Consider the following 25311-nt stretch of genomic DNA (forward strand, 5'->3'; position numbering starts at 1 on the left):
CCTACTAAATCAACTCATGCAACACATAGAATATGGTCTACTACCAGAAAGCCAGTGCGGCTTCAGAAAAGAGCGTGAAACCATTGACATGATCTTTGCAGCAAGGCAGCTACAGGAGAAAAGCCAAGAACAAAATGCTGACCTCTTTTCAATATATGTCGACTTAACAAAGGCATTCGACACTGTTAGCAGAGAAGGACTCTGGAAGATCATGTCAAAGTATGGCTGTCCACGATAATTCATAACCATGGTGAGACTATTTCATGATGGCATGAAGGCTCGTGTCCTAGAAAGTGGTGAACCATCAGAGCCCTTCGAAGTATCAAACGGGGTAAAACAAGGCTGTGTCCTAGCACCTACACTGTTCAGTATCAAAATAGAACAACGCTGGTAAAAAAAAACGACAGAGAAGAAAAGCAATACCAATGACACTAACTCCAGCTGAGTATAATAAGTCAGAGAAAGCCGATGAAAAGAAAATGAAAATGTCTTATAAACTAATAAGGAACTAAATGATTATCAGTAATGCTATAAAATAAGTGACCATCTATAAACTGAATGACAGTCCAGCGCGGAGCACAAGTCAAAATTAAAAATAATCTTGCTACAAGAGACGAAAAAACATTGGCCAACGAGTTAAATGATTTCTATTGTCGCTTCGACACGAAAGATTTTAATTATCTAAGACTCAAAGCCCTTGAGGATGTCAATGTTAACAACTGTTTAGAATTAGCGATTAATAAAGAGCAAGTTTGTAACATTTTCAAAAACGTCAACCCAATGAAAGCTGGTTGACCTGATGAAATAAAAGGGCGAATCTTAAAAGAATGTGCTGAACAACTAGCTGAACCTTTCCAAGATATTTTTTCTACTTCATTACTAAACCATGAGATACCACCTGTGTGGAAGTCATCTATAATTGTACCTGTGCCAAAGGTTTCCAAACCGAATGAAATGAATGACTATAGACCTGTTTCACTTACTTCCATTGTGTCTAAATGTTTAGAAAAATTGATTAAAATGTTTCTTCTGAATGATCTTTGTAATAAGTTAGACCCTTTACAATTTGCTTACCAAAAGGGTAAAGGTGTAGACGATGCCATCCTAAATATTTTAAACTGTGTCTACAAAAGAGATACAAGACACCGATAGCAAAGACAAACAAACACTCTTTTGTTCCCCTGGCAATCAAATCATTAAATAGGAACAATCTGGTATAAACTTTGTCACATGTAAATTATGAGTGAGTCTGGTGTGAATGTACACTTTGGTTTCTTATAGTTATAATGTTTTTTGTTTGGTGTAATGCACAAATTGTAAGACAAATTTCCTTACGGACAATAAAGATTATTATTATTAAACCACACGACAGGGCAGCCATCCAGCTTTGAAATTATTGCAAAATTAGGTTTTCGAGTCCTCTTATAACGTCAAGCAAGATTTGGTGAGCCTGTAGGGTCTTTGCCTCGCTTGTGATTCCACAGATGCGACACGCAATAGTTTCATCATCAGCTTTATCCTTACATGCTTCACAAACCATGTGACAGCAGCTTAAAAAGAATGGTAGTCTCTCGACACTGTCGAAATGCTTGAGACAAACAACACATGTCATGGATGTGTACAACTGAAACGAAGATGGAATGTCTACTTAGAAAAACAAAACAAAAAGCATCATTTTTGAAAAAGAAATGTCGTTTGGTATATTTAAATATATGTACATATATGTATATGAAGATTGTTTTTTTTTAAATAACGCTTATATTAAAATGAAAAGAAAAAAGATGTGTGTATATGTAAACTCCCCTTTCAGACTTTTGTGAGCCATGGGGCAGATGATGTAAAGATCATCGGTTTCTGTGACTTGCGGTTAATTTACGAGGATGTCATGTGGCCAGCACAATCACCAACCACCTTTACTTTTCCACAACTAATGTCAGGTATCCATTAGAGATGTGTGGACACAGAGGCGCCCTAAAGATCCAGAAATTATTAATCCCAGTGTTCATTAGGACTCTAACATGGGACACGGTTTGGAAACAAGCGCTCTACCACTCTGCCACCAGGCGTAGAGGAAAGGGACCGTTAAAGAGCTCTAACAAAGACTGCGGGACAAACATTGACTCAAAGAAAAGACATTATTAAAGACTGGCACAGAAAACGGAAAGAAAGCTTAAATAGATGTAGATAGATATAGATAGATATAGATAGATATAGATAGATGTAGATAGATATAGATAGATATAGATAGATGTAGATAGATATAGATAGATTTAGATAGATATAGATAGATATAGATAGGTATAGATAGATATAGATAGATATAGATAGATATAGATAGATATAGAAAGATTGATAGACAGATATAGATAGATATAGATAGATATAGATAGATATAGATAGATGTAGATAGATATAGATAGATGTAGATAGATATAGATAGATATAGATAGATATAGATAGATATAGATAGATGTAGATAGATAGATATAGATAGATATAGATAGATATAGATAGATATAGATAGATATAGATAGATATAGATAGATAGATATAGAAAGATATAGATAGATATAGATAGATATAGATAGATGTAGATAGATATAGATAGATATAGATAGATGTAGATAGATATAGATAGATATAGATAGATATAGATAGATGTAGATAGATGTAGATAGATAGATGTAGATAGATATAGATAGATATAGATAGATATAGATAGATGTAGATAGATATAGATAGAGATAGATAGATAGATAGATAGATAAATAGAAAAATAGATAAATAGATATAGATAAATATAGATAGATAGAAAGATAGATAGATAATAGGAAGATAGATAGATATATATAGAAAAATTATTTAGATATATATATATAGAGAGAGAGAGATAGATTAGATAGATAGATAGTAGAAAATAGATAAATAGATAAATAGAAAAATAGATATAGAAAGATAGCAATATAGATAGATTGATATAGAAATATAGATAGCGAGATTGATAGATAGATATAAAAAGATAGATAGATAGATAGATAGATAGATAGATAGATAGATAGATAAATATATATATATATATATATATATATATACATATATATATATATATATATATATATATATATATATATAGATAAATAGATAGATAGATAGATAGATAGATAGATAGATAGATAGATAGATAGATATTTTTTATTTATTGCTCTCCAAAACGTGAGGATACATTTGCAAACCTAGCCTTTACCTTTGCTGTACTTTCTTTCTGTTTTTTAGCTGTCTTCTGCTGACTTTTAATCATTGCTTCAGAAACCAGGGCCTGCTGTTTCAGCTTTTCAATCTCTTGCCTCTGAAATAGTAAAAAAAAATAAAAAAATCAGAAGAATAAATCTTTTATCATTATAACAAATCCTAACTAATTATTACAGTATAAAACAGTCAGATATTCTATACAGATAATTTATACACTGTTATATGTTAAAGAAAAGATGAAGATAAAATCTTGCAGTTACCATTTCTGCTGCTCTGCAGTCGCTTTCATATATATGTCGCCGGTAGTCTTTTATGTCCTCAAAGAGCACATCACTAAACGATTTCTTCGTTATGTTCTCAATTTGATTAGCATACGTTTGCAGCTTTAAAAAAAAATGATAAGCATTTTTATTACAATCATATATTACTGTGATCAATCGAATTCTTCAAAACACACACATACATAATTAAAATAATCGAACAAAATACTATATTGAAAACGAAATGTTTATCTTATTAAAACAAAACGATTTTGTTGCGATTAACTATTCCAGTTAATGCATGCGCAACAATATAAAAAACAGAAATGGAAAAGTGGTTGAAATGCTGGAGTAAGTCCCAAAAAGCCCGCGGAGTCTGGGAGCACATGATGCGATATTACCACGCCTACCCCGTGGTGGAGGCTACCCGGGCATGAGCATGGTTTTCAAGCACAGTTCAGGACTTGCTACTATCCCGTTGGCTCATTTTTTGCATGGCTCAGGCCAAACCTCAACTCACGGAGCCCCCGCTGTGGGTATGAAGAGGAACCCACGTGCAAATATTCTTTTCTACTGCTCCAGACTTGCTGACCTCCCCCTTACTTGCTAATCTCCCCTGACTGACTTGCTAATCTCCCCTGACTGCCTTGCTATTCTCCCCTGACTGACTTGCTAATCTCCCCTGACTGACTTGCTAATCTCCCCTGACTGCCTTGCTATTCTCCCCTGACTGACTTGCTGATGTTCCCTTGACAAGCTGACCTCCGTCTCTCCAGGTCTGGGAAACCACTATATCTCGACCAGTACAACAACAGTAACATTATTTACTAATGTGGTAGATATAATCTACATATAGTTTTAAAATACTAATTACCGGTGGTCGAAAGATGTCCACTTTAGGGCGCTTGACAGCTGTGGATAAAGTAATATGGAAGTAAATGTTGTAATTTAAATTGTATTATTTACATTCTGTTCTGTATAGTTTTTACAAAAGTACTATCAACTCAATCTGTAAGCTAGTCTGTCTGTCAATCTGGTAAAAAGTTTGTACACTTCATTTTTATCACACCCAAACTTAGATCAAGCTGAAATTGAGAATATAGATGTTAGTGTGTGACTTTTCTCTTCAGGTAAGGATTTTCGCTGCTGCATGTGCCAAAAAAAACAACAACATATATTTAGAGTTTTTTTTTCGTATAGTATTAGTTTAGGGTTAGGGTTAGTTTAATTTCGTGCTGAAGTGACTGCAATAATGATGAATGAAGTGTTTTACATGACTACGCAGTTGCGACCTACATATTTTTCCGCCATACGTGCAGACCAACCGTTGTCCGCCGGAGGTCTGTTTAAGTTTTCTTTCCATCCTCTGCGTCGGTCCTCAATAATTTCCTTAGTCTATATTCTAAACTATGTGTACCGCACACTTTGTGATAGCTCTCCAACAGCTATATTTGTATATATATATATATAGTTCGTCCATCGTGGTTCGATGATGACCACTTTGTCATCCAGGGGGCTGAGGGCTTTGCACTGGGGTTTTATGCCTCCTCATGTGGCTGGTGAGACCTATGTGAGCCCGGAATGTTCGGCTGCACACTGGGCAGGTTATTCCAGCTGGAGCTAGTGTCGTTTGTCTTGCTTTTCTTTTCTGGCGTTTTTCTTCTGCCAGCGTTGTTCTTTTTTCCTCAGCAACCTGTGCGCCAGTTTTCACAGCGCGACGCCATGATGCTCTATCATGTGCCTCTGTAACAGCTATATTTACAGCAGCCATCTGCTGCCAGCTGTTTTTCTTTATACCAGAAAGGGCGAAACTTAGCTTGAGTTCTTCTGTGAATTGCTAACTTGGTTGGGAAGAGGGTGTTCTGTTACGCCAGCCTTTTTGAAGCTTGTATTTCAAAAAAATAATATCACAACCTTCAATCATTCACCCTCTCACCACGCTAGAATTAAAAACATGTTATTTCTCTATCACTTTGTATATCTCTCCCCTACCTAGCTGAAGGTCTAGGAGAACGCTGCTAGTTCCAACATAATGGTCGGGTGGGAGAGTTTAATAATATAAAGAATATAAATAACGAGAAACCTAGAGGCATAATTATTGCTAGGATCATTCAATGTTCCTTCATACAACTTTTATTTAGGCTATCCTCCTTTACATTTATGTCATCATATGAAGAGTTACGCCCTTGCAGACAGGTCACAGTTCGAGTTAAAATGGCTCCTTGCAGACAGGTCACAGTTCGAGTTAAGATGGCTGAATAAACTACCTTGTTTATATTTTTTGGGGGGCACGTTTTCGTGTGATTGTAAATCCCTTATCTGAGGTGACTGTAAATCCCTTATCTGAGGTGACTGTAAATCCCTTATCTGAGGTGATTGTAGAGCCCTTATCTGAGGTGATTGTAGAGCCCTTATCAGAGGTGACTGTAGAGCCCTTATCTGAGGTGATTGTAGAGCCCTTATCAGAGGTGACTGTAGAGCCCTTATCTGAGGTGATTGTAGAGCCCTTATCTGAGGTGATTGTAGAGCCCTTATCTGAGGTGATTGTAGAGCCCTTATCAGAGGTGACTGTAGAGCCCTTATCTGAGGTGATTGTAGAGCCCTTATCTGAGGTGACTGTAGAGCCCTTATCTGAGGTGATTGTAGAGCCCTTATCTGAGGTGATTGTAGAGCCCTTATCAGAGGTGACTGTAGAGCCCTTATCTGAGGTGATTGTAGAGCCCTTATCTGAGGTGATTGTAGAGCCCTTATCTGAGGTTACTGTAGAGCCTTTACCTGAGGTGTCTGTAGAGCCCTAACCTGAGGTGACTGTAGAGTCCAGATCTAAGGTAATTGTAGAGCCCTAATCTGAGGTAACAGTAGAACCCTTTTCTGAGGTGACTATAGAGCCCTTATCTAAGGTGACTGTAGAGCCCTTATCTGAGGTGACTGTAGAGCCCTTATCTGAGGTGATTGTAGAGCCCTTATCTGAGGTGATTGTAGAGCCGTTATCTGAGGTGACTGTAGAGCCTTTATCTGTGGTGACTGTAGAGCTTTTATCTGAGGTGACTGTAGAGCCTTTATCTGAGGTGACTGTAGAGCCTTTATCTGAGGTGACTGTAGAGCCTTTATCTGAGGTGACTGTAGAGCCTTTATCTGAGGTGACTGTAGAGCCTTTATCTGAGGTGACTGTAGAGCCTTTATCTGAGGTGACTGTAGAGCCTTTATCTGTGGTGATTGTAGAGCCTTTATCTGAGGTGATTGTATAGTCTTTATCTGAGGTTACTGTAGAGCCCTTATCTGAGGTGACTGTAGAGCCTTTATCTGAGGTGATTGTAGAGCCTTTATCTGAGGTGATTGTATAGTCTTTATCTGAGGTGACTGTAGAGCCTTTATCTGAGGTGATTGTATAGTCTTTATCTGAGGTGACTGTAGAGCCTTTATCTGTGGTGACTGTAGAGCCCTTATCTGAGGTGATTGTATAGTCTTTATCTGAGGTGACTGTAGAGCCCTTATCTGAGGTGATTGTATAGTCTTTATCTGAGGTGACTGTAGAGCTTTTATCTGAGGTGATTGTATAGTCTTTATCTGAGGTGACTGTAGAGCCCTTATCTGAGGTGATTGTATAGTCTTTATCTGAGGTGACTGTAGAGCCCTTATCTGTGGTGACTGTAGAGCCCTTATCTGAGGTGATTGTATAGTCTTTATCTGAGGTGACTGTAGAGCCCTTATCTGAGGTGATTGTATAGTCTTTATCTGAGGTGACTGTAGAGCCCTTATCTGAGGTGATTGTATAGTCTTTATCTGAGGTGACTGTAGAGCCTTTATCTGAGGTGACTGTTTCATCCACGTGCAACGCAGGTAAAGGTGACATTTTCCTTGGTAGCAGAGAAACCAGCCGAATTTCGTTTTGCTAGCTTTTCTTAGGCTGCATTTCCATTGTCCATAGTTTTTGGTGTTGTCTTGATCTTTCTCCACCAGTTGCGTTCCTGGGCTCTGTGTTTTCATTAGTCAAAAATTGATTTTCGTTGCTTTGAGAATCGTTTTGATTATACCACATATTGCAGTTGGCCACCACCAAGTTGTTTCTTGCACCCATCAAAAGTTGTCCATAGAAGATAACTTTCGAGATGTGGTACGTTAATCCTTTATTTAAAGGACATAACCAAGCAATGCAAGGACTAGGATTATTTTTTCACAGGTAATTGAACTATTGTGAGATATTTGCTATAATTATTTTGACACTTAAACTACGCAAAACATTGATATCTTTAGACTTTAAACTAGAGCCACAACAACATGAATCTAATTAGATTCTAAACACTTACTCTGTAAGTCTTCAGGCTCACTTGTGGGCTTGTATGCTGATAAAAACATTTGGCAGTATGGTTTTTCCTGGGCTTCTGTGCAGATTTCACTGACTGTCTCTTGCTCTGTTCCTGTGAATATGTAAATGAAAACACCAAGTAGAAAAAGCAATGATAATTATAATAATAACAATAATAATAATAATAATAATAATAATAATAATAATAATTTACTTTACAGAGCGCTGATTACAATAAAAAGGTAGGCTCAAGGCTTTGTGATAACAATAAAAAAACAAACACGACAACTAAAATGACAAACTAATCTAAAATTTCTAAACAGGTAGGTCTTAATGTTCTTCTTGAATGTAGTGTAGTGTCACAGTCTTAGTTGACATTGCATGATCTAAAGTTCACGTCATGTTAATAGTTTAACACACGTGGAATTCCTGATGTAGAAAACAGGAAGTAGAATGAATTAAGTTAGACTTAGAGGTCAGTCAGTCAAGTCAAGCAGACAAGTGAAGTCAAGTGTGATTCTTTGGACCGAGTGGTCAAGTATATTTTAGTCCGGGATGGACAGTAGCGACTTAGAAAAGTCTGTAGTAATTTTCAGTTAGAAAGTAACTTGTGGGCAGTTGTTGCCAGTGGTCTTTTGAGACATGTATTAGTTAATCTATATTTCTACACAGTGTTGCCCGCTGAGATGCGGACGTGATTTGTTGTTAACGTATTGGATACTTTTGATACCGCTGTTATGCGGATAGGATTATTATTTCTTGACTTGTAGCACTAACAAGGAGTGCAGTATATTGTTATTATTATAGTAAAATAAACTTCATGTTGTCTGCTGAACGGACTTGAGTCAGTCGTATAGTGTTTGTCTTGTCACGTGTCTAGAGTACTTCAGGAAGTAAGAACTCAGTATTACACCATTCAACGTTCATTGACATGTAGCAGGTTGTCTGTCTGAGATCAATGGGGAGTGAGTTCGTGCACTGAGTCTATGAAGTGCAGTGTTCTCTGAGGGACAGTCGATTACTCCTGGTGCAGACTTTGACTTATAAGTTAACATAGACCTATTGGTTAACCCTATTGCAGACTCAGTCCTATTGGTTAATCCCGCTTTAGCAAATTATTTTAATCGTCGCACGGATATAATTTTATTGTACTCACCATTTAGTTCAATGCCCTCAAGTTGTGGTGGCCGAGATGAGCAGTTGCACTGACTACAAGGCCAGATGACGTCATAATGATTGCCATTACTATGACATAGTGTCAGGAACTTGCAGATACTTTTAGCCACCTCTTTGTCAAATATTTTCTTCCCCAACGGACATACTGGCCCTATACAAATCCATTGATATTCCTTGGTTGTCATGAGTCGGGTGTAAATATAAATAGTTCTTTGGATGATCGTTGCCGCAACAAAAAGCTCGCAGCTGGTCCCCCATTCGCCAGGTAAGGACATCTTTTTAATGTACTCCTGGGCCTAAAGAGAAGAAAAACATATGCATATAATATTCAAGGAAAGTAGTAAAACGAGGCAGTATAAGTTGGAAAGGAGGAAAAAATATAAAAAACAAAAAAAAAAAACAAATTGAGGCCACGGTTTGATTTTTTTTTTCGAAAGTTTAATTAGAAAAGGCTTCAGGAGTCAACCATGAGGAAGAATCGGGAGCTGGTGTACCTAAGGCAGTTGGCAGCACCCAGTGTTACACCCTGGTAGAACCTGCGACGCTGTATCGGCACTGCCATTCCTTTTGGATACATCAGCTGTGTAAGGAGGGGAGAACTGATGTGTGGGGGACATCAGGTATTTCCATGAGATGATCCATAGTCGCTTTGCGACTGAGGCAGACCATAGAGAGAGAGAGTGAATAATTACACTTATGAATCTCCGTATTCTGAAGTATGAGGTCGTTGGATTTGCCTGTTTAGCCGATTTTATTTTTTTCCACACAAGCTGTCATTTTACATTTGTTTTTTTTAATTTTTATTGTGAAAAACCTATTATTTCTAGTGTGCGGAGTATTCGTTTCATCTTTTCGAAAATAATTGTTATTTATATTTAGTTTAGTTGAATTAGTTTTAAAACTGGTCATAAGTATTTACTTATAAATACTTTAAAAAAAAATTATACTTGGTTTTTATTTAACTTTTAAATATGATTTGTTTTTCATCCATATATATAGATTACTAACGTTTTTGTACTTTTGAAAAAATAAGTTTATTGTTAATTAATGTAACACAACTGTCTATTAACTTGCTTTTTTTTTTAATTTTAAATAACGCCCAGAATCACTTACATTTTGTGTTGCGGTGTCAAGATATGGCATGAATATACTTAGGTGGTCTTTCAAGAAGTTAACAATTAACTGCCTCATCTTAATATGGTTCTCTTCATGTCCAAATATGTAGAGAGATAGTGATCTGAAGAGGCAATTACCATCAGCGATAATGGTACCTAATCTCCTTCCTTGTGCCAGTAGTGTCCTGTGAAGAAGTTGGTAATCGTCAGTGTTTGGTACTTCTCTGAGATTCACATAATGGTTTGTGTCCTTTTGGTGTGCACAACTCTTTTCTGTAACAAAGTTGATGTTTTAAATCAAATCGCTAGTAAAATTCGTGGTACGTTTTTTTATATATATATATATATATATATATACATCTTCCTACTGGTAAAAATTAAGTTCCAGTATAGGCTTACAAGTATGACCTATGACTCAATTCTGAAAAGAAAGAAAATGCTTCATTCTAAGCCACCCAAAAAAAAAAAAAAAAACTTTCCATGATGTTTTTACATACCTCTATTTTAGCTCTTCCCAATTTGTGCTCATCTATTTCAACTTTTAACTTTGGCCATCTGTAATTTGATTTGATTTAAAACCGACGTTTTTACAAGACTTGTGAACATAAGACGGCTTAAGCTCTTACATGTTTCATTTCTTATAGCTATTATGTTGTACTTCCTTTTGCAAATAATGATTGACAAGACACCAGGGATAAACAGCAACACGAAATGATGAAACGTGGACAGCCCTAGTATCATACCATCTACAAATATTTTTTTTTTCCCTTCAATTTAATTATTGTCTTTAGTGCCGTTAGTATAAGACAAACACTACTGTCAAGACTGAGTTCTGGTCAGTCTGGGTCTCCTGTTACCTATAAAGGAAAAGCGGGTCAATTCAGGTCGTCTACATCTGGATTGTTGTGGTTTGCTTTGTGAGATGTTTTTATTTTTATGGCATGCAGCTCTGAACCTTATTTCTTTGTTTAAGGCAGTTTGACTTCAGCTTTTAAAGTTGATGTATAGACTTTAATTAGCCACGGGAAATACTGTACTTTTTATCTATCTTCGAACTTGAAAACAAGCCTTATAGACTTTAATTATTTATGTAACTTTTATTCAGTCGATGGGATATTGTTCTATTGGATAATAATTTATATTTGACATTTTATTTTCCAGAACCGTGCCTTTATTTTATTTATATTTTCAATAAATAAGTTATATGTCCGTGAATCGGCGTTTTGAATTTGCCTTCTGTCTTTATATTTGTCATGGTTAAATTCATGACTTGGTTACATTTGGGGGACATTCTTTATGGTGATCTAACAGAAGGCAGGAGAGTCGTTGGACGCCTACTTTTACGGTAGACCGGGTAGACGGATGTATGCAAACGCGACATGAAGCGTTTCGAAATCGACACTAGCAGCTGGGAAAAAAGTGGCACTGGATAGACCCACATGGAGAGAGAGCATAAAGGAAGTGTCACTCGGTTTGCAGATGTCATACACAACAGTAGCAGAAAGAAGGGTGAAAATGCAACATCGTCTGGTGCTCATATATGCCCAACCTGCGATCGCAGCTGCGTATCAAGGATTGGCCTCTTAAGTCACACAAGAAGGTGCAAATGAGGTTACATTTGTTAGTCAGAATCGATTAAAATATAGTAAATGACCCAGTGTATATATCTTTCTGGAATTTATTCCTTTAAACCCGAATTGGAAACAATAAAAATATAAACAGTATATTGGACACTATAATATTAATGACGATGAAATAAAATCATCAACAATTAGTTTTAACTAGTGGCTTCTAGCCTCCCAGAGTCCTAATTCTAATTGAACATGACTGTAACTCCCTACATTCTACAACATGATTAACCAAACTTCAACCCAAGTCTTTCTCTAAAAAACCTGTGACAATAATTAAGTATGTCTCTTTTTTGTTCCAGAAAAACTACATGTGTTGCTTTGCTAATGCATTCCTTCTCGAAGTAATTGTCGCATGATGTCCAATTGAACTGGGCATAGCCAAAAGTGCAATACGAATGAAAAAGTTATGAAACACAAAACTGCAGTAAAGAGGTTAATTGACATAGGCTAATGTAGCCTAGTCGAATGACTATTTTTTTAAAGCCAAAACGCATTTTCTTAACGTAAATAAAATTTTTGCATCCATGAAGACCATGAATGAATTGACCAAGGCTAAAATACTTTTCATTTGAAATCAATTTTATGCTTCTATCGTTGAACCGTTTTTAGAATGCATCACACTGCTTAACTTTACAATGGATCGTCAGGCCTTTATTATACTAACCTCTATTAAACCACGTGTTGACATAAAGCCTATTTTATTTATCGATGACATGATCATGTGAGAAATATCCCGACTCATCTTCATTTAGACACAATCGAGATCTAAGCCTGCATTGATTGACACGCGCTTCAGAGCAAATAATTTATTAGACCAAATCTACACAAGATTCATGTCAGGGGCGGACTGCCTATATGGGTGCTCAGTCAAATGCCCGGTGGACAGTTATCCAATTATTCCAGCGACCAGGCCACCGAAAGGGCTGCATTGATAATATTCTCCTTAAGTATTGTGATTTAAAAAAAAAACTAAATCTTTTACACTACATCTAAAGCATTGTACATTTAATGAGTAAGTCTGGTGTGAATGTACATTTTTTTTATAATTATGATGTTTTGTTTGGTGTAATGCACAAATTGAAAGACAAATGTGCTTATGGGCAATTAACATTATTATTATTATTATTATATTAATTCCGTACACACACTAGACTTGTGTAAACAAGGTCATTATTTCTAACAGAGATCGATGTTAGTTTGAATATATTTGGATGAATCTATAAGGGGAACAACAACGCTGTTCCCTGTCCTATAGAAGACATGTCCAGTCTTATATGAGTTCTTTTCGGTTTGATAGTATTGTGGCAGATCTCGAGTTTGCTTCGCTACGAAGTCCTTCATAAATCAATATTATTAATCTTAAAAAGTGTAGAAATGTGATTATTGGAATTAAAATGCAAAAGAATCGAAAAATAAGGAGCAGAGAATAAGTCAGATTAAAGAGACTATTGCTAGAATCCTGTGCGAAAATGTTGTTAAAATTATTAATGTTTCTGCAAGTACTAGAGATTCACGAACGTTATGAATGAACGCCATAAGAGGACACAGATATAAGACATAAGTTGAACTAATAAGAAGCTTTGCTAAAACACAAAACAATCGTGACCTATTGTGTTTACTGAACGTTAGGAAATTAAATTAACTTCAAAATAGTAGGCCTACAACTAATGTTCCATTGTCTGTGTAGCAGTCAGCTCGAAGATGCAGACAGATTAAATTAGGTTTTCAAGTTATTGTGAATGCAGTATATGACCTTGCGATCTATAGACAGATGAGGTGAAAGTCATTTGTTTCCTTGGCCAAAGTGTAACAGGCTGCGTGTCATGTGGCCAGCTTGAGCGCCCTAAACATCTAAAAATTCTGTCTTCACCGAGATTCGGACTCATGACCCCTGGTTTGGAAGCTTTTAGCTAACTCAGATGACCTTGTGAAATGGCCGCATCGATGCCACTATGGCTAGTATGAAATTGTTAAAGGTTTTATAATATTCTCTTATAAAGGCCCCCTGAGTGTCGTGTTTAAAAGCAAATCTTTCACAGACGCTACCATTTTAATTTAACACATTTTCCGAAATAACGTAATAGCGTATATCGGTAGACAGTGCTACCAGTAGGCTTCATCCTTTTAGGGCCTACATAGAACTACTTAGCGATTAAAAAGCAACATAAGGTCTATATTTCTTATAAAGATACAGAGTTCATTGTATGCATACATATCGATACCTTATCAAACTTAACATGATGATTTTGAGGACAGGTAGACCTAGAATTGGATACCCATCATATGATATACAATTTGAGGGCCGAATTGCATAGAAATGCCAGGACCGATTTTGACACTCAGTCATCCACTGCTTGAATGTGAATGTCAAGTACATGTAAATGTTAATGTATATGGTACTAGGAATTTCTACACATTAAGAGATACCCCATTCCAAGTATAATATTTTATTCATTTACTATCGTCTATATTACGTAGTTTCAAAATTATTTAATAAATTATTCATTTAGCTAACTACTTTTGAAACATCATTAAACTTCACACATTGACCATCGTATGGCATTCACTTGTTAACAGACAGAGTAACTTAATTAACAGATAGAGTAACTTAATTAACAGACAGAGTAACTTAATTAACAGACAGAGTAACTTAATTAACAGATAGAGTAACTTAATTAACAGACAGAGTAACTTAATTAACAGACAGAGTAACTTAATTAACAGATAGAGTAACTTAATTAACAGACAGAGTAACTTAATTAACAGACAGAGTAACTTAATTAACAGACAGAGTAACTTAATTAACAGATAGAGTAACTTAATTAACAGACAGAGTAACTTAATTAACAGATAGAGTAACTTAATTAACAGACAGAGTAACTTAATTAACAGACAGAGTAACTTAATTAACAGACAGAGTAGCTTAATTAACAGATAGAGTAACTTAATTAACAGACAGAGTAACTTAATTAACAGACAGAGTAACTTAATTAACAGACAGAGTAGCTTAATTAACAGATAGAGTAACTTAATTAACAGACAGAGTAACTTAATTAACAGACAGAGTAACTTAATTAACAGACAGAGTAACTTAATTAACAGACAGAGTAACTTAATTAACCAACAGAGTAGAGTAGCTTAATTAACTGACAGAGTAACTTAATTAACAGACAGAGTAACTTAATTAACCAACAGAGTAGAGTAGCTTAATTAACCGACAGAGGAACTTAATTAACCGACAGAGTAGCTTAATTAACAGACAGAGTAACTTAATTTACCAACAGAGTAGCTTAATTAACCGACAGAGTAACTTAATTTACCAACAGAGTAGCTTAATTAACCAACAGAGGAACTTAATTAACCGACAAAGTAGCTTAATTAACAGACAGAGTAACTTGATTAACCAACAGAGTAGCTTAATTAACCAACAGAGGAACTTAATTAACCAACAGAGTAGCTTAATTAACCGACAGAGGAACTTAATTAACCGACAGAGTAGCTTAATTAACAGACAGAGTAACTTAATTAACCAACAGAGTATAGTAGCTTAAGTAACAGACAACTCGCACGTCATGTATGTTAATTAGTCGCTTCCGGCTACTTGTTTTTAATTGATGTCAATGAGAACTGTTGAAAAATGATAGCCTCGTAGAATGGACAGGTCATGGGATTTTGTAAATATGGAAGCCGAACTGAAATATAGATGCGAAAAGGCTTCTAAAATATCGAGTAACAAGTTCTAGGTCATGAGACCTTATGTGGATTGCGAGCTGAAGGTGACAAGGAAATCTTTAATAAAGCCCTTCCCATCCACTTTTAGGCGCGGTAGCCCCACTGGCGACTCTCTAGGGCCGCGACTGCTTGTAACAATATTTCTCACATGCTGTGTAGCAATTGACACTTTAATGATTAACTAGTTTTGATATCCCCATTTGACAACGCTTGCATTGTACGTCGAGCTATAATGTTTTATTGTACTGTTAAAAATTATACCTGTTACTTCCCTTGCTAGACTCTTTACATCTATAGTAATAGTTCCCCTTGATTGTAATTTTAAAGTAAATTTAATCAATATGAGGCACGGACCTCAGTTGATAAGATGCATGAAAGATGTGTCCTAAATTGTCTGTTTTCTTTGCGGCCCCTGATCGTTTGTCTGCCTACCCTTACACTACATGTACGACTACTGACCATACTTGTACTCTGCAACTACCCTCCCTAGTGAAGTAGTTCTTACAGATACGCCTATTGATACTACTGCTACTCAGTGGCGTAGTATTCATGGCGAGAATGGGGTTCAATGAACCCGGGCCCACGACCATTATTGGCCCACAGTATATGGCGTAGCAACCATGGCGCAAAGAAGCTACAGTGGATGATACTAAAGTAGAATTTGGTTTTTCTAAACCGATGTTAAAAAATGTCCTTAAAGTTATACCAAACTTTATATTAACTTCAAAACATCAATTTGCATATTCACCAAGAGTCTGTGTACCAGCGGATTGGACTGCCTTGATGCATGAAACGTCCATTTTCTACATGTTTTTTTTTTTGTAATGGCCAGCAGGACCGGCATAAGAAAATTGGATGCCCTATGCTGGCTTAGACGAAGCGAATAGGTTAGGGTTAGGGTTAGACGAAGCAAATAGGGTAGGCCCAAAAAGAAATAGAAAAAAAAATTACAACTGAAAAATACGCAAAAAATTATCAACCGTACTGTATCTACATCTAAATCAGAAATGAGTTCAATTCATATAGTGCCTATAGAAATAAATAGGCTTCATTGACGATTCATGATCACGTGACTAGAAATAACCTTTCGACATTTCACCAAAAGGAAGAAACAAAGGTCATCTAACATATGCAGTCAAACAAATAGATCTAAACATTCGCAAATAAACTCTGAACCGGAGTAGAGACCTTGAGCTAGGCTAGTAGACATGGTGCTAGGCTAGTAGGCATGGAGCTAGGCTAGTAGGCATGGAGCTAGGCTATTAGACATGGATCTAGGCTAGTAGACATGGAGCTAGGATAGTAGGCATGGAGCTAGGCTAGTAGGCATGGAGCTAGGCTAGTAGGCATGGAGCTAGGCTATTAGACATGGATCTAGGCTAGTAGACATGGAGCTAGGCTAGTAGACATGGAGCTAGGCTAGTAGGCATGGAGCTAGGCTATTAGACATGGAGCTAGGCTAGTAGACATGGAGCTAGGCTAGTAGACATGGAGCTAGGCTAGTAGGCATGGAGCTAGGCTAGTAGGCATGGAGCTAGGCTAGTAGGCATGGAGCTAGGCTTTTAGACATGGAGCTAGGCTAGTAGACATGGAGCTAGGCTAGTAGACATGGAGCTAGGCTAGTAGGCATGGAGCTAGGCTATTAGACATGGAGCTAGGCTAGTAGGCATGGAGCTAGGCTAGTAGGCATGGAGCTAAGCTAGTGGGCATGGAGATAGGCTATTAGACATGGAGCTAGGCTAGTAGGCATGGAGCTAGGCTAGTAGACATGGAGCTAGGCTAGTAGACATGGAGCTAGGCTAGTAGACATGGAGCTAGGCTAGTAGGCATGGAGCTAGGCTAGTAGGCATGGAGCTAGGCTAGTAGACATGGAGCTAGGCTAGTAGACATGGAGCTAGGCTAGTAGACATGGAGCTAGGCTAGTAGACATGGAGATAGGCTAGTAGACATGGAGCTAGGCTAGTAGACATGGAGATAGGCTAGTAGGCATGGAGCTAGGTTAGTAGACATGGAGATAGGCTAGTAGACATGGAGCTAGGCTAGTAGACATGGAGCTAGGCTAGTAGACATGGAGCTAGGCTAGTAGACATGTAGCTAGGCTAGTAGACATGGAGCTAGGCTAGTAGACATGGAGATAGGCTAGTAGACATGGAGCTAGGCTAGTAGACGTGGAGATAGGCTAGTAGACATGGAGCTAGGCTAGTAGACATGGAGCTAGGCTAGTAGACATGGAGCTAGGCTAGTAGACATGGAGCTAGGCTAGTAGACATGGAGATAGGCTAGTAGACATGGAGATAGGCTAGTAGGCATGGAGCTAGGTTAGTAGACGTGGAGATAGGCTAGTAGACATGGAGCTAGGCTAGTAGACATGGAGCTAGGCTAGTAGACATGGAGCTAGGCTAGTAGACATGGAGCTAGGCTAGTAGACGTGGAGATAGGCTAGTAGACATGGAGCTAGGCTAGTAGACATGGAGCTAGGCTAGTAGACATGGAGCTAGGCTAGTAGACATGGAGCTAGGCTAGTAGACATGGAGATAGGCTAGTAGACATGGAGATAGGCTAGTAGGCATGGAGCTAGGTTAGTAGACATGGAGATAGGCTAGTAGACATGGAGCTAGGCTAGTAGACATGGATCTAGGCTAGTAGGCATGGAGCTAGGCTAGTAGACATGGAGCTAGGCTAGTAGGCATGGAGCTAGGCTAGTAGGCATGGAGCTAGGCTAGTATACATGGAGATAGGCTAGTAGACATGGAGCTAGGCTAGTAGACATGGAGCTAGGCTAGTAGACGTGGAGCTAGGCTAGTAGACATGGAGCTAGGCTAGTAGGCATGGAGCAAGAGAGTTATGCTTGAGATTTGATCCATGTTTCGTAATTTTCTCTCACTGACAAAAAAAAATATTTGTGCGAGCACCCTGTCAATCGGCTGCCTAATTGCCTATGCCTAAGGCCGGCCCAGTGGCTAGCCCTATTCGCAATGTGCGTTTTAGCTGTTGACGTTTGGTTTTCAGCGCAGCCCATTCTTTTTGTTGTTTTTTTACTGTGTGTCATTAAAACCAGTAACTATCATGCATTTAAATGTTTACACTTATGCTAATTATTCACATTGAGAAAACATAGATTTAGGTCAAAAATATCGATATTTTAAAATTAATTGATTTTAATAGTTTAAAATGTCTAGAATACGAATTCCCTATCAGAATACTAAAAAAAATACGTTTTATACATCAATTTTGTATTTTAAATGTAGATATATAAGCAAAATTTTGATGTTTTGGTGAAAAATCAACATTTTGTAAGCTATAGTTGATAAGCTAATGTACGCTCTCATCCCTAACAGATGGTATCGATACAAAGGTCTACTTTTCTAGTTCCGATTATGTGCATGGTTTCTCATTCTATAAATAAATAGTACTGCAATAAACTTTCAAAATACGTCACTACCTCTTTTTTTCCCCTATATCCTCATATACACACCCACAAAGCCATATTTACGCATGCGCACCATCAAAGCTTCTCTGGTTACTGTACAAACACGCATGCGCACTGAAAAAGCTTCCGTAACAACAAAGTATGCACGCATGCGCACATGACGTGAACCGGTCCTTCTTCTGTAAACTTCCTTCACATCAACAATCGATTCATTATTGAAACTCAGAAATGCCAACAAAAGGTTATATGTTTGGAAAGAAAAAACGTTACTGTAAGCCCAGAGGACGACATGCTTCAAAGACAAATGCACAATTACAAAGGTAAGTCTAGATCTAGAGTTTGCTTTTTTTTTTATTTACTAGACAAGCGTGTGCTGACACATAAAATAATGAAACCTTGGCTCTTTGAGTTCGACAACGTCAACGTGTTTATCCAATGAATCACATCTAGATCTAGAATCTAGATTCTATAGACATTAAATAAATATCATGAAAATGATTGCAAACATAGAGATCTATCCTTTTATAGATCTAGTCTATATTAGGAGCATAGATCACATTAGAACTAGATAATCTCTAGAGATTAGATTATCATGTATGATGATGTATTGAACAGTATTGTAGGACTTCAACTTCAACTCAAGTCTTGGTCTTAGTTGTTGTTTTTTTAGATCTAGTACATATTGTCATATATAGATCTACATTACATGTAACATGTCTCTATACATTCTTTACTTTTTATGATTAATACAATATATGATTTCTAAAATGCATTATAAAATTTAAAATAATCTTCATGTTGTGATAGATGTGACGTGTACTTTCATACTATTGAATTTTTTTTTAAAGACCCTCTAATTTATTTTTTATTTGTTTGCAGCTCTGTTTTGGATACAGCTGGATCTGAAGCAGCAACAACACAGCCTGCAAGTGCAGCTGAGCGAAAAATATCCCTAACTGCAGTTACTAACGCTGATAACACCAATATGAGGCTGCCTGAAGATTTCATATACGTCATGATGAATTCAATGCAATTGACCACAATGGTCTCCTTGTTGTGCTGTCCACATTGCTTTGACAACAAATTAACTATGTGCATCACACAATCAAAAGGCATGGCTCATTTGATTAAAATCAAATGCCTAAATTGTGAAACATATTTGTGGTCCGACTGGACCTCAAAAAAAAGTAATGATGTTCATCTGGATATTAATGTCCGCGCTGTCGCTGCATTAAAAGAATCTGGAATCTCGCATTCTAAATTTGATAGGTTTTGTGGACTTATGAGTATGCCCTGCATGCACAGAAATACTTATAACAATCTAGCTAACATAGTCAATACTGCTATAATTGAAGCTGGTGAAGAATGTATGATTAGGGCATCTGCTGTTGTGCATGGAAGAAACATTTCACAACCTCTAACTACAGATGAAAGAATAAGTTCAACAGGCTGTCCTGTTATTACAATTTCTTTCGATGGGACTTGGCATAAAAGGGGCCACTCATCTCATTCAGGAATTGGCACAGTTATTGATTTTGATACTGGACTCGTCATCGACACCGAAGTCCTATCAAATTATTGCCATGTTTGTGATTCAAACTCTGCAGAACTAAACTTTGATGCCTCTAAGCATATGTGTCAAAAAAACTTCAGTGGCTCAGCAAATGCAATGGAGGCCGCAGCAGCATCCAAAATCTTTTCGCGCTCTGTGGCATCCAGAAAACTTGTTTATGGCACGATGCTGTGTGATGGCGATAGTAAATCGCATTCATCTGCCATTACCAACTCAGGATATGATGTAGAAATCTTAAAAGAGGACTGCATTAACCACATCTCAAAAAGAATGTTTAATGCTTTGAACAATTTAAAAATGTCTAACAAAAAAGAACTAAATTATAGGCTTACAAAGCCAAAAATTGAAAAAATTACAAATTACTATTCCAAAGCTCTGCGCCAAAATGCTCCCGACATTCAAAAAATGAAGCTGGCTGTTATGGGCTCATTTTTTCATATGATGAGCTCAGACCTAGATCATAACCACAGGTTGTGTCCTGATGGCGCTACATCTTGGTGTCACTTTAAGAGATCAGAGGCACTATATAAAAAACACAACCAGACCATCACATCAGAAATAGGTAAACTGTTATTTCCTATAATTAAAAGACTAACAGACACAGATCTGTTAAAAAGATGTTCTAGAATGGGAACACAAAACGCCAATGAATCTTTTCATTCCCTTATTTGGCAAAGATGCCCCAAAACAGAATTCGCATCATTAAAAACAGTAAGGGCTGCGACATACCTTGCTGTTTTAGCCTTCAATAATGGACCTGTTGGCATCAGATCAGTTTTTGACATATTAGGCATTCCCTGGACACTAAAGAACATTTCTTCTAGTGAGAAAAAGCAAAATGTCAAACTACAGCTTGTTAGAAAAAGAAAATCAATCGCATTAGTGTCCAGGAGAAAAAACTTGAAAAAACGAAGAATTGAGCATGAGCACCGGGCAGAGGTTCTAGAAGGTCCAACCTATCAATCAGGCCATTTTAATGAATAGTTTTTTGTTTTTTTTATTATCTATTATGTTGTTTTATGTAAATATTCCCTTTTTTTTCATTTTTATGGTTACAATAAATATTTTAGATCATTTTAAAAACTTTAAATGCGTTTTTCTCAAAATGTATTTTTAAGTGCATGTTGTCCACAAGAATCTCAAAATCTTTAGTTCTGTACAAGTTAGACTAATAATTTTTCACATGTAGTTTATTGATAGTATATCATAGGTAATAGGCTGCAAAAATTTTCAATATGTATAATAAATTTCATTAAAAAATAAAAATAATGATGTGACCTCAGATGAAAAATGGGGTCGGAAAAAAATAAAAATTTAAAAAATTCATAAAAATTAAACCAGTAATAATTTTCAAAACAAAATTAGCCAGTTACCTATGGGATTCAAATATCTATCAGGTGCAATCAAAAAATTAAAAAAAATTTGAGTACTTTAGAATATTTTAAGAATTTTGTAAACATTGTTTATTTTCAAGATGGCCGCCATTTTCATAGCAACCCAAAAGGCTACACTCATAAAATGTGTATGGTTACTCATGTCTCTATATGTTCTATCAAGTCATGCATAAAGCTTTTCTATTTATCTGTAAATTACAAAAATTGAAATTTCATTGTGCATCCCCCTTATCATCATTATCATCGTCATCATCATCATTCATCAACAATATAGTCATCATCATCCATCATCCCTCAATCAATCATCATCCGTCAATCAATCATCATTGCCATCAACATGATTATCATGCTCTATTTGACTGAGGGCTTGAAAGGTTTAAATCATCTCTTTCAAAAGCCCTGATAAGAAACCCTTCAGTTTTGCGTATTGTATTGTATTGTCACCATGCATATCGAACGAGAATCAACTTTCCCTTAGATTCATAATTATTACTTATACAATATAAATTGTATTGATTTAAAACTATTAGTATTTTATTTTCTTTTTTACTAGCTCGAACCGTCGTGGAACCCGGAAACAGGAACCTGGACAGCTGATCTCAAATACGGCTCTCTGAATTAACAGTTGATGTTTATCGCTTGAAAAAGAATTAACCAGCGCTTAGGCCACACGGGGAAAAATTCTAGTTTGACCAATCTAATTGAAAAACAAATAAATAAATGTAAATGGCTGCCTGGTCGTGCGGTTTGTGCGCTGGACTGTCGTTCGGATTTATCGATGGTCGAGGGTTCAAATCCTGCCCGCTCCCATCCCCCGTCGTCCTGCGGGAGGTTTGGACTAGGAAGTAAAATATCTTCAACTCTGAAGGAACATCTGAAAACATTTTACAAAATTTAATTTGGCTGGAGGCTATATCAAGGTCTAGAGCCAGCAAGGCGTAGAGAGCCTTGTTACCGTAATTATGCGATAACTTAATATTTTTAAAGCTGCTTCAATATTATTGAAGTTTATAAGCGTCGCTTTATACCTTGACGTAAATCTAATTACGATTACATCTAGATTTTAGATCTAGTGGTAGATCTGGACTAGATCTTAGTAGTTCTTAATCAGAACTTTAAGTCTAGTGTTAAGTCTGTCCATATAATGAACTTTGCAATAAATAGTCGCCCAAGTTTGCCATCTTCACTGGCCAAGTAAAAAAAGTACGTACGTTTTAGCAGCTGACAGTGTCCGGGTTCAAGACCTAAAATGATCCAAAAATCTTTACACTTATTAGTTGTTGTTTTTTTTTAAGTTAAATATGAGGCGTATTGTATTTAAAAAAAAATATTTAAAAAAAAATGTTTGTCTTGTTTCAGCTGTGGTTGGACTTGTAGGGTTGAGCGTGGTTGCTGGTAAGGGAATCAGTTTGATGCATCTCTACCTTCCAAAATTTAAATTTAGTCTCGGCTGGTCATTCAGCCTCTTCCTCATCGGACAATTCACGTTTCTCTTCGCCTCCGTCTGGCACTTTTTAGATGCCAGAGACACGGTCAAAAAGTAGCTGAGAGGTAGACATCAGGGGCGTAGCCATGGTGGAGAGGAGTGTTTGTGTTTCAATTTATTGCAGCGTTTTTATGTGCAAGGCCCAGTTATTTAATCTTGCTATTCATGTTTCTAAATTGGTTATAACCCTGTTGCATATATTGCACACATATTAATTATCTCAGTTCATGCGGGGTTACTCTCAGGGAGTAACCCGAGTTACATGTTATTAAGTTATATATCTATAAAGTAGATTTATCTAATGCCATGATTTCTAATACAGGGGCCCCAAGAAGAGGGCAAGTCCCCAGGCTCTTCTATTCATAGCTACGCCACTGGTAAACATAATCTTGTTCAGCATGGACATATAGGTGACAGTAGATGTGTATATATAGCCTATATAGGTGATAGTAGATTTGTACATATCTCCTCGCTATATTCTGGATTATGTCTACTACACATTTCAATTAATGCTGTAAATGATAACATAATGACAAATATGGACATTTTTTGTAATATAAACAGAACAAATGTCTGGAAATAAATCTCAATAATGATCAATAGCTGTAGAGATTTTGTTCTTTTATTAAGAGAAGGAGAGAAAGAGAAAGAAAAAAAAAGAGAAAGAGATAATGGGAAAGAAAAAGAGAGAAAGAGATAAAAAGAGAGGTAGAGAGAGGGGAAAGAAAGAGAGACATAGAAAAAAAGAAAGAGAGAGAATGACAAAGAAATAAAGAAAGAGAGAGAATGACAAAGAAATAAAGAAAGAGAGAGAATGACAAAGAAATAAAGAGAGAGAGAGAATGAGAAAGAAATAAAGAGAGAGAGAGATTGACAAAGAAATAAAGAGAGAGAGAGAATGACAAAGAAATAAAGAAAGAGAGAGAATGACAAAGAAATAAAGAAAGAGAGAGAATGACAAAGAAATAAAGAAATAGAGAGAATGACAAAGAAATAAAGAAAGAGAGAGAATGACAAAGAAATAAAGAAATAGAGAGAATGACAAAGAAATAAAGAAAGAGAGAGAATGACAAAGAAATAAAGAAAGAATGAGAATGACAAAGAAATAAAGAAAGAGAGAGAAGGACAAAGAAAAAAAGAAAGAGAGAGAATGACAAAGAAATAAAGAAAGAGAGAGAATGACAAAGAAATAAAGAAATAGAGGGAATGACAAAGAAATAAAGAAAGACAGAGAAGGACAAAGAAATAAAGAAATAGAGAGAATGACAAAGAAACAAAGAAAGAGAGAGAATGACAAAGAAATAAAGAAAGAGAGAGAATGACAAAGAAATAAAGAAATAGAGAGAATGACAAAGAAATAAAGAAAGAGAGAGAAGGACAAAGAAATAAAGAAATAGAGAGAATGACAAAGAAATAAAGAAAGATAGAGAATGACAAAGAAATAAAGAAAGAGAGAGAATGACAAAGAAATAAAGAAAGAGAGAGAATGACAAAGAAATAAAGAAAGAGAGAGAATGACAAAGAAATAAAGAAAGAGAGAGAATGACAAAGAAATAAAGAAAGAGAGAGAATGAAAAAGAAATAAAGAAAGAGAGAGAGAACGAAAGAAAAAAAGAAAAAGAAAAACAATAGAAACGGAGAGAAAGAAAGAGACAGAAAAAGAGATTGATAATGAGAGAGAGAGAAATAGAGAAAAATAGAAAGAGAAACAAGAGTGACGAGGAAAGAAAAAAAAGACAGTCATATAGAAAAAGTAAAAGAGAAAGAAAGAGAGAAAAAGAGACAAAGGAATAGAGCGACAGAAAGAGAGATTGAGGACGAGAGAAAAATAGAGAATAGAAATATAAAATAGAAATAGAGATGGACAAAAAGTATTAAGGAGAAAGAGAGAGAAAGAAAAAGAGAGGGGTGAGGAAAGAGAGAAAGAGACAGAAAAAGCCATAGAGAAAGAGAGAAAGT

At 36.4% G+C, this 25311-nt stretch overlaps 2 protein-coding genes across 2 annotated transcripts; one reads left to right on the forward strand and one right to left on the reverse strand.

Annotated features, from left to right (window-relative positions):
• Positions 1-93: 93 nt before the first annotated feature.
• LOC129923722 (uncharacterized) lies at positions 94-4567 on the reverse strand. The gene is made up of 5 exons (XM_056016183.1): positions 4561-4567; positions 4384-4421; positions 3510-3632; positions 3245-3346; positions 94-1624 (listed from the first exon to the last, which is right to left on the reverse strand). The coding sequence occupies exons 1-5, from the start codon at positions 4565-4567 to the stop codon at positions 1394-1396; spliced, it is 501 nt and encodes a 166-aa protein (XP_055872158.1). The 3' UTR covers positions 94-1393.
• Positions 4568-18580: 14013 nt separating this feature from the next.
• Positions 18581-21551, forward strand: LOC129923770 (uncharacterized). Its single transcript, XM_056016389.1, has 2 exons — positions 18581-19219; positions 19779-21551. Exons 1-2 carry the CDS (start codon positions 19128-19130, stop codon positions 21454-21456), a joined length of 1770 nt encoding a protein of 589 aa, XP_055872364.1. The 5' UTR covers positions 18581-19127; the 3' UTR covers positions 21457-21551.
• Positions 21552-25311: the final 3760 nt, after the last annotated feature.

The sequence above is a fragment of the Biomphalaria glabrata genome, chromosome 17, assembly GCF_947242115.1.
Source record: "Biomphalaria glabrata chromosome 17, xgBioGlab47.1, whole genome shotgun sequence".
NCBI lineage: Eukaryota > Metazoa > Mollusca > Gastropoda > Planorbidae > Biomphalaria > Biomphalaria glabrata.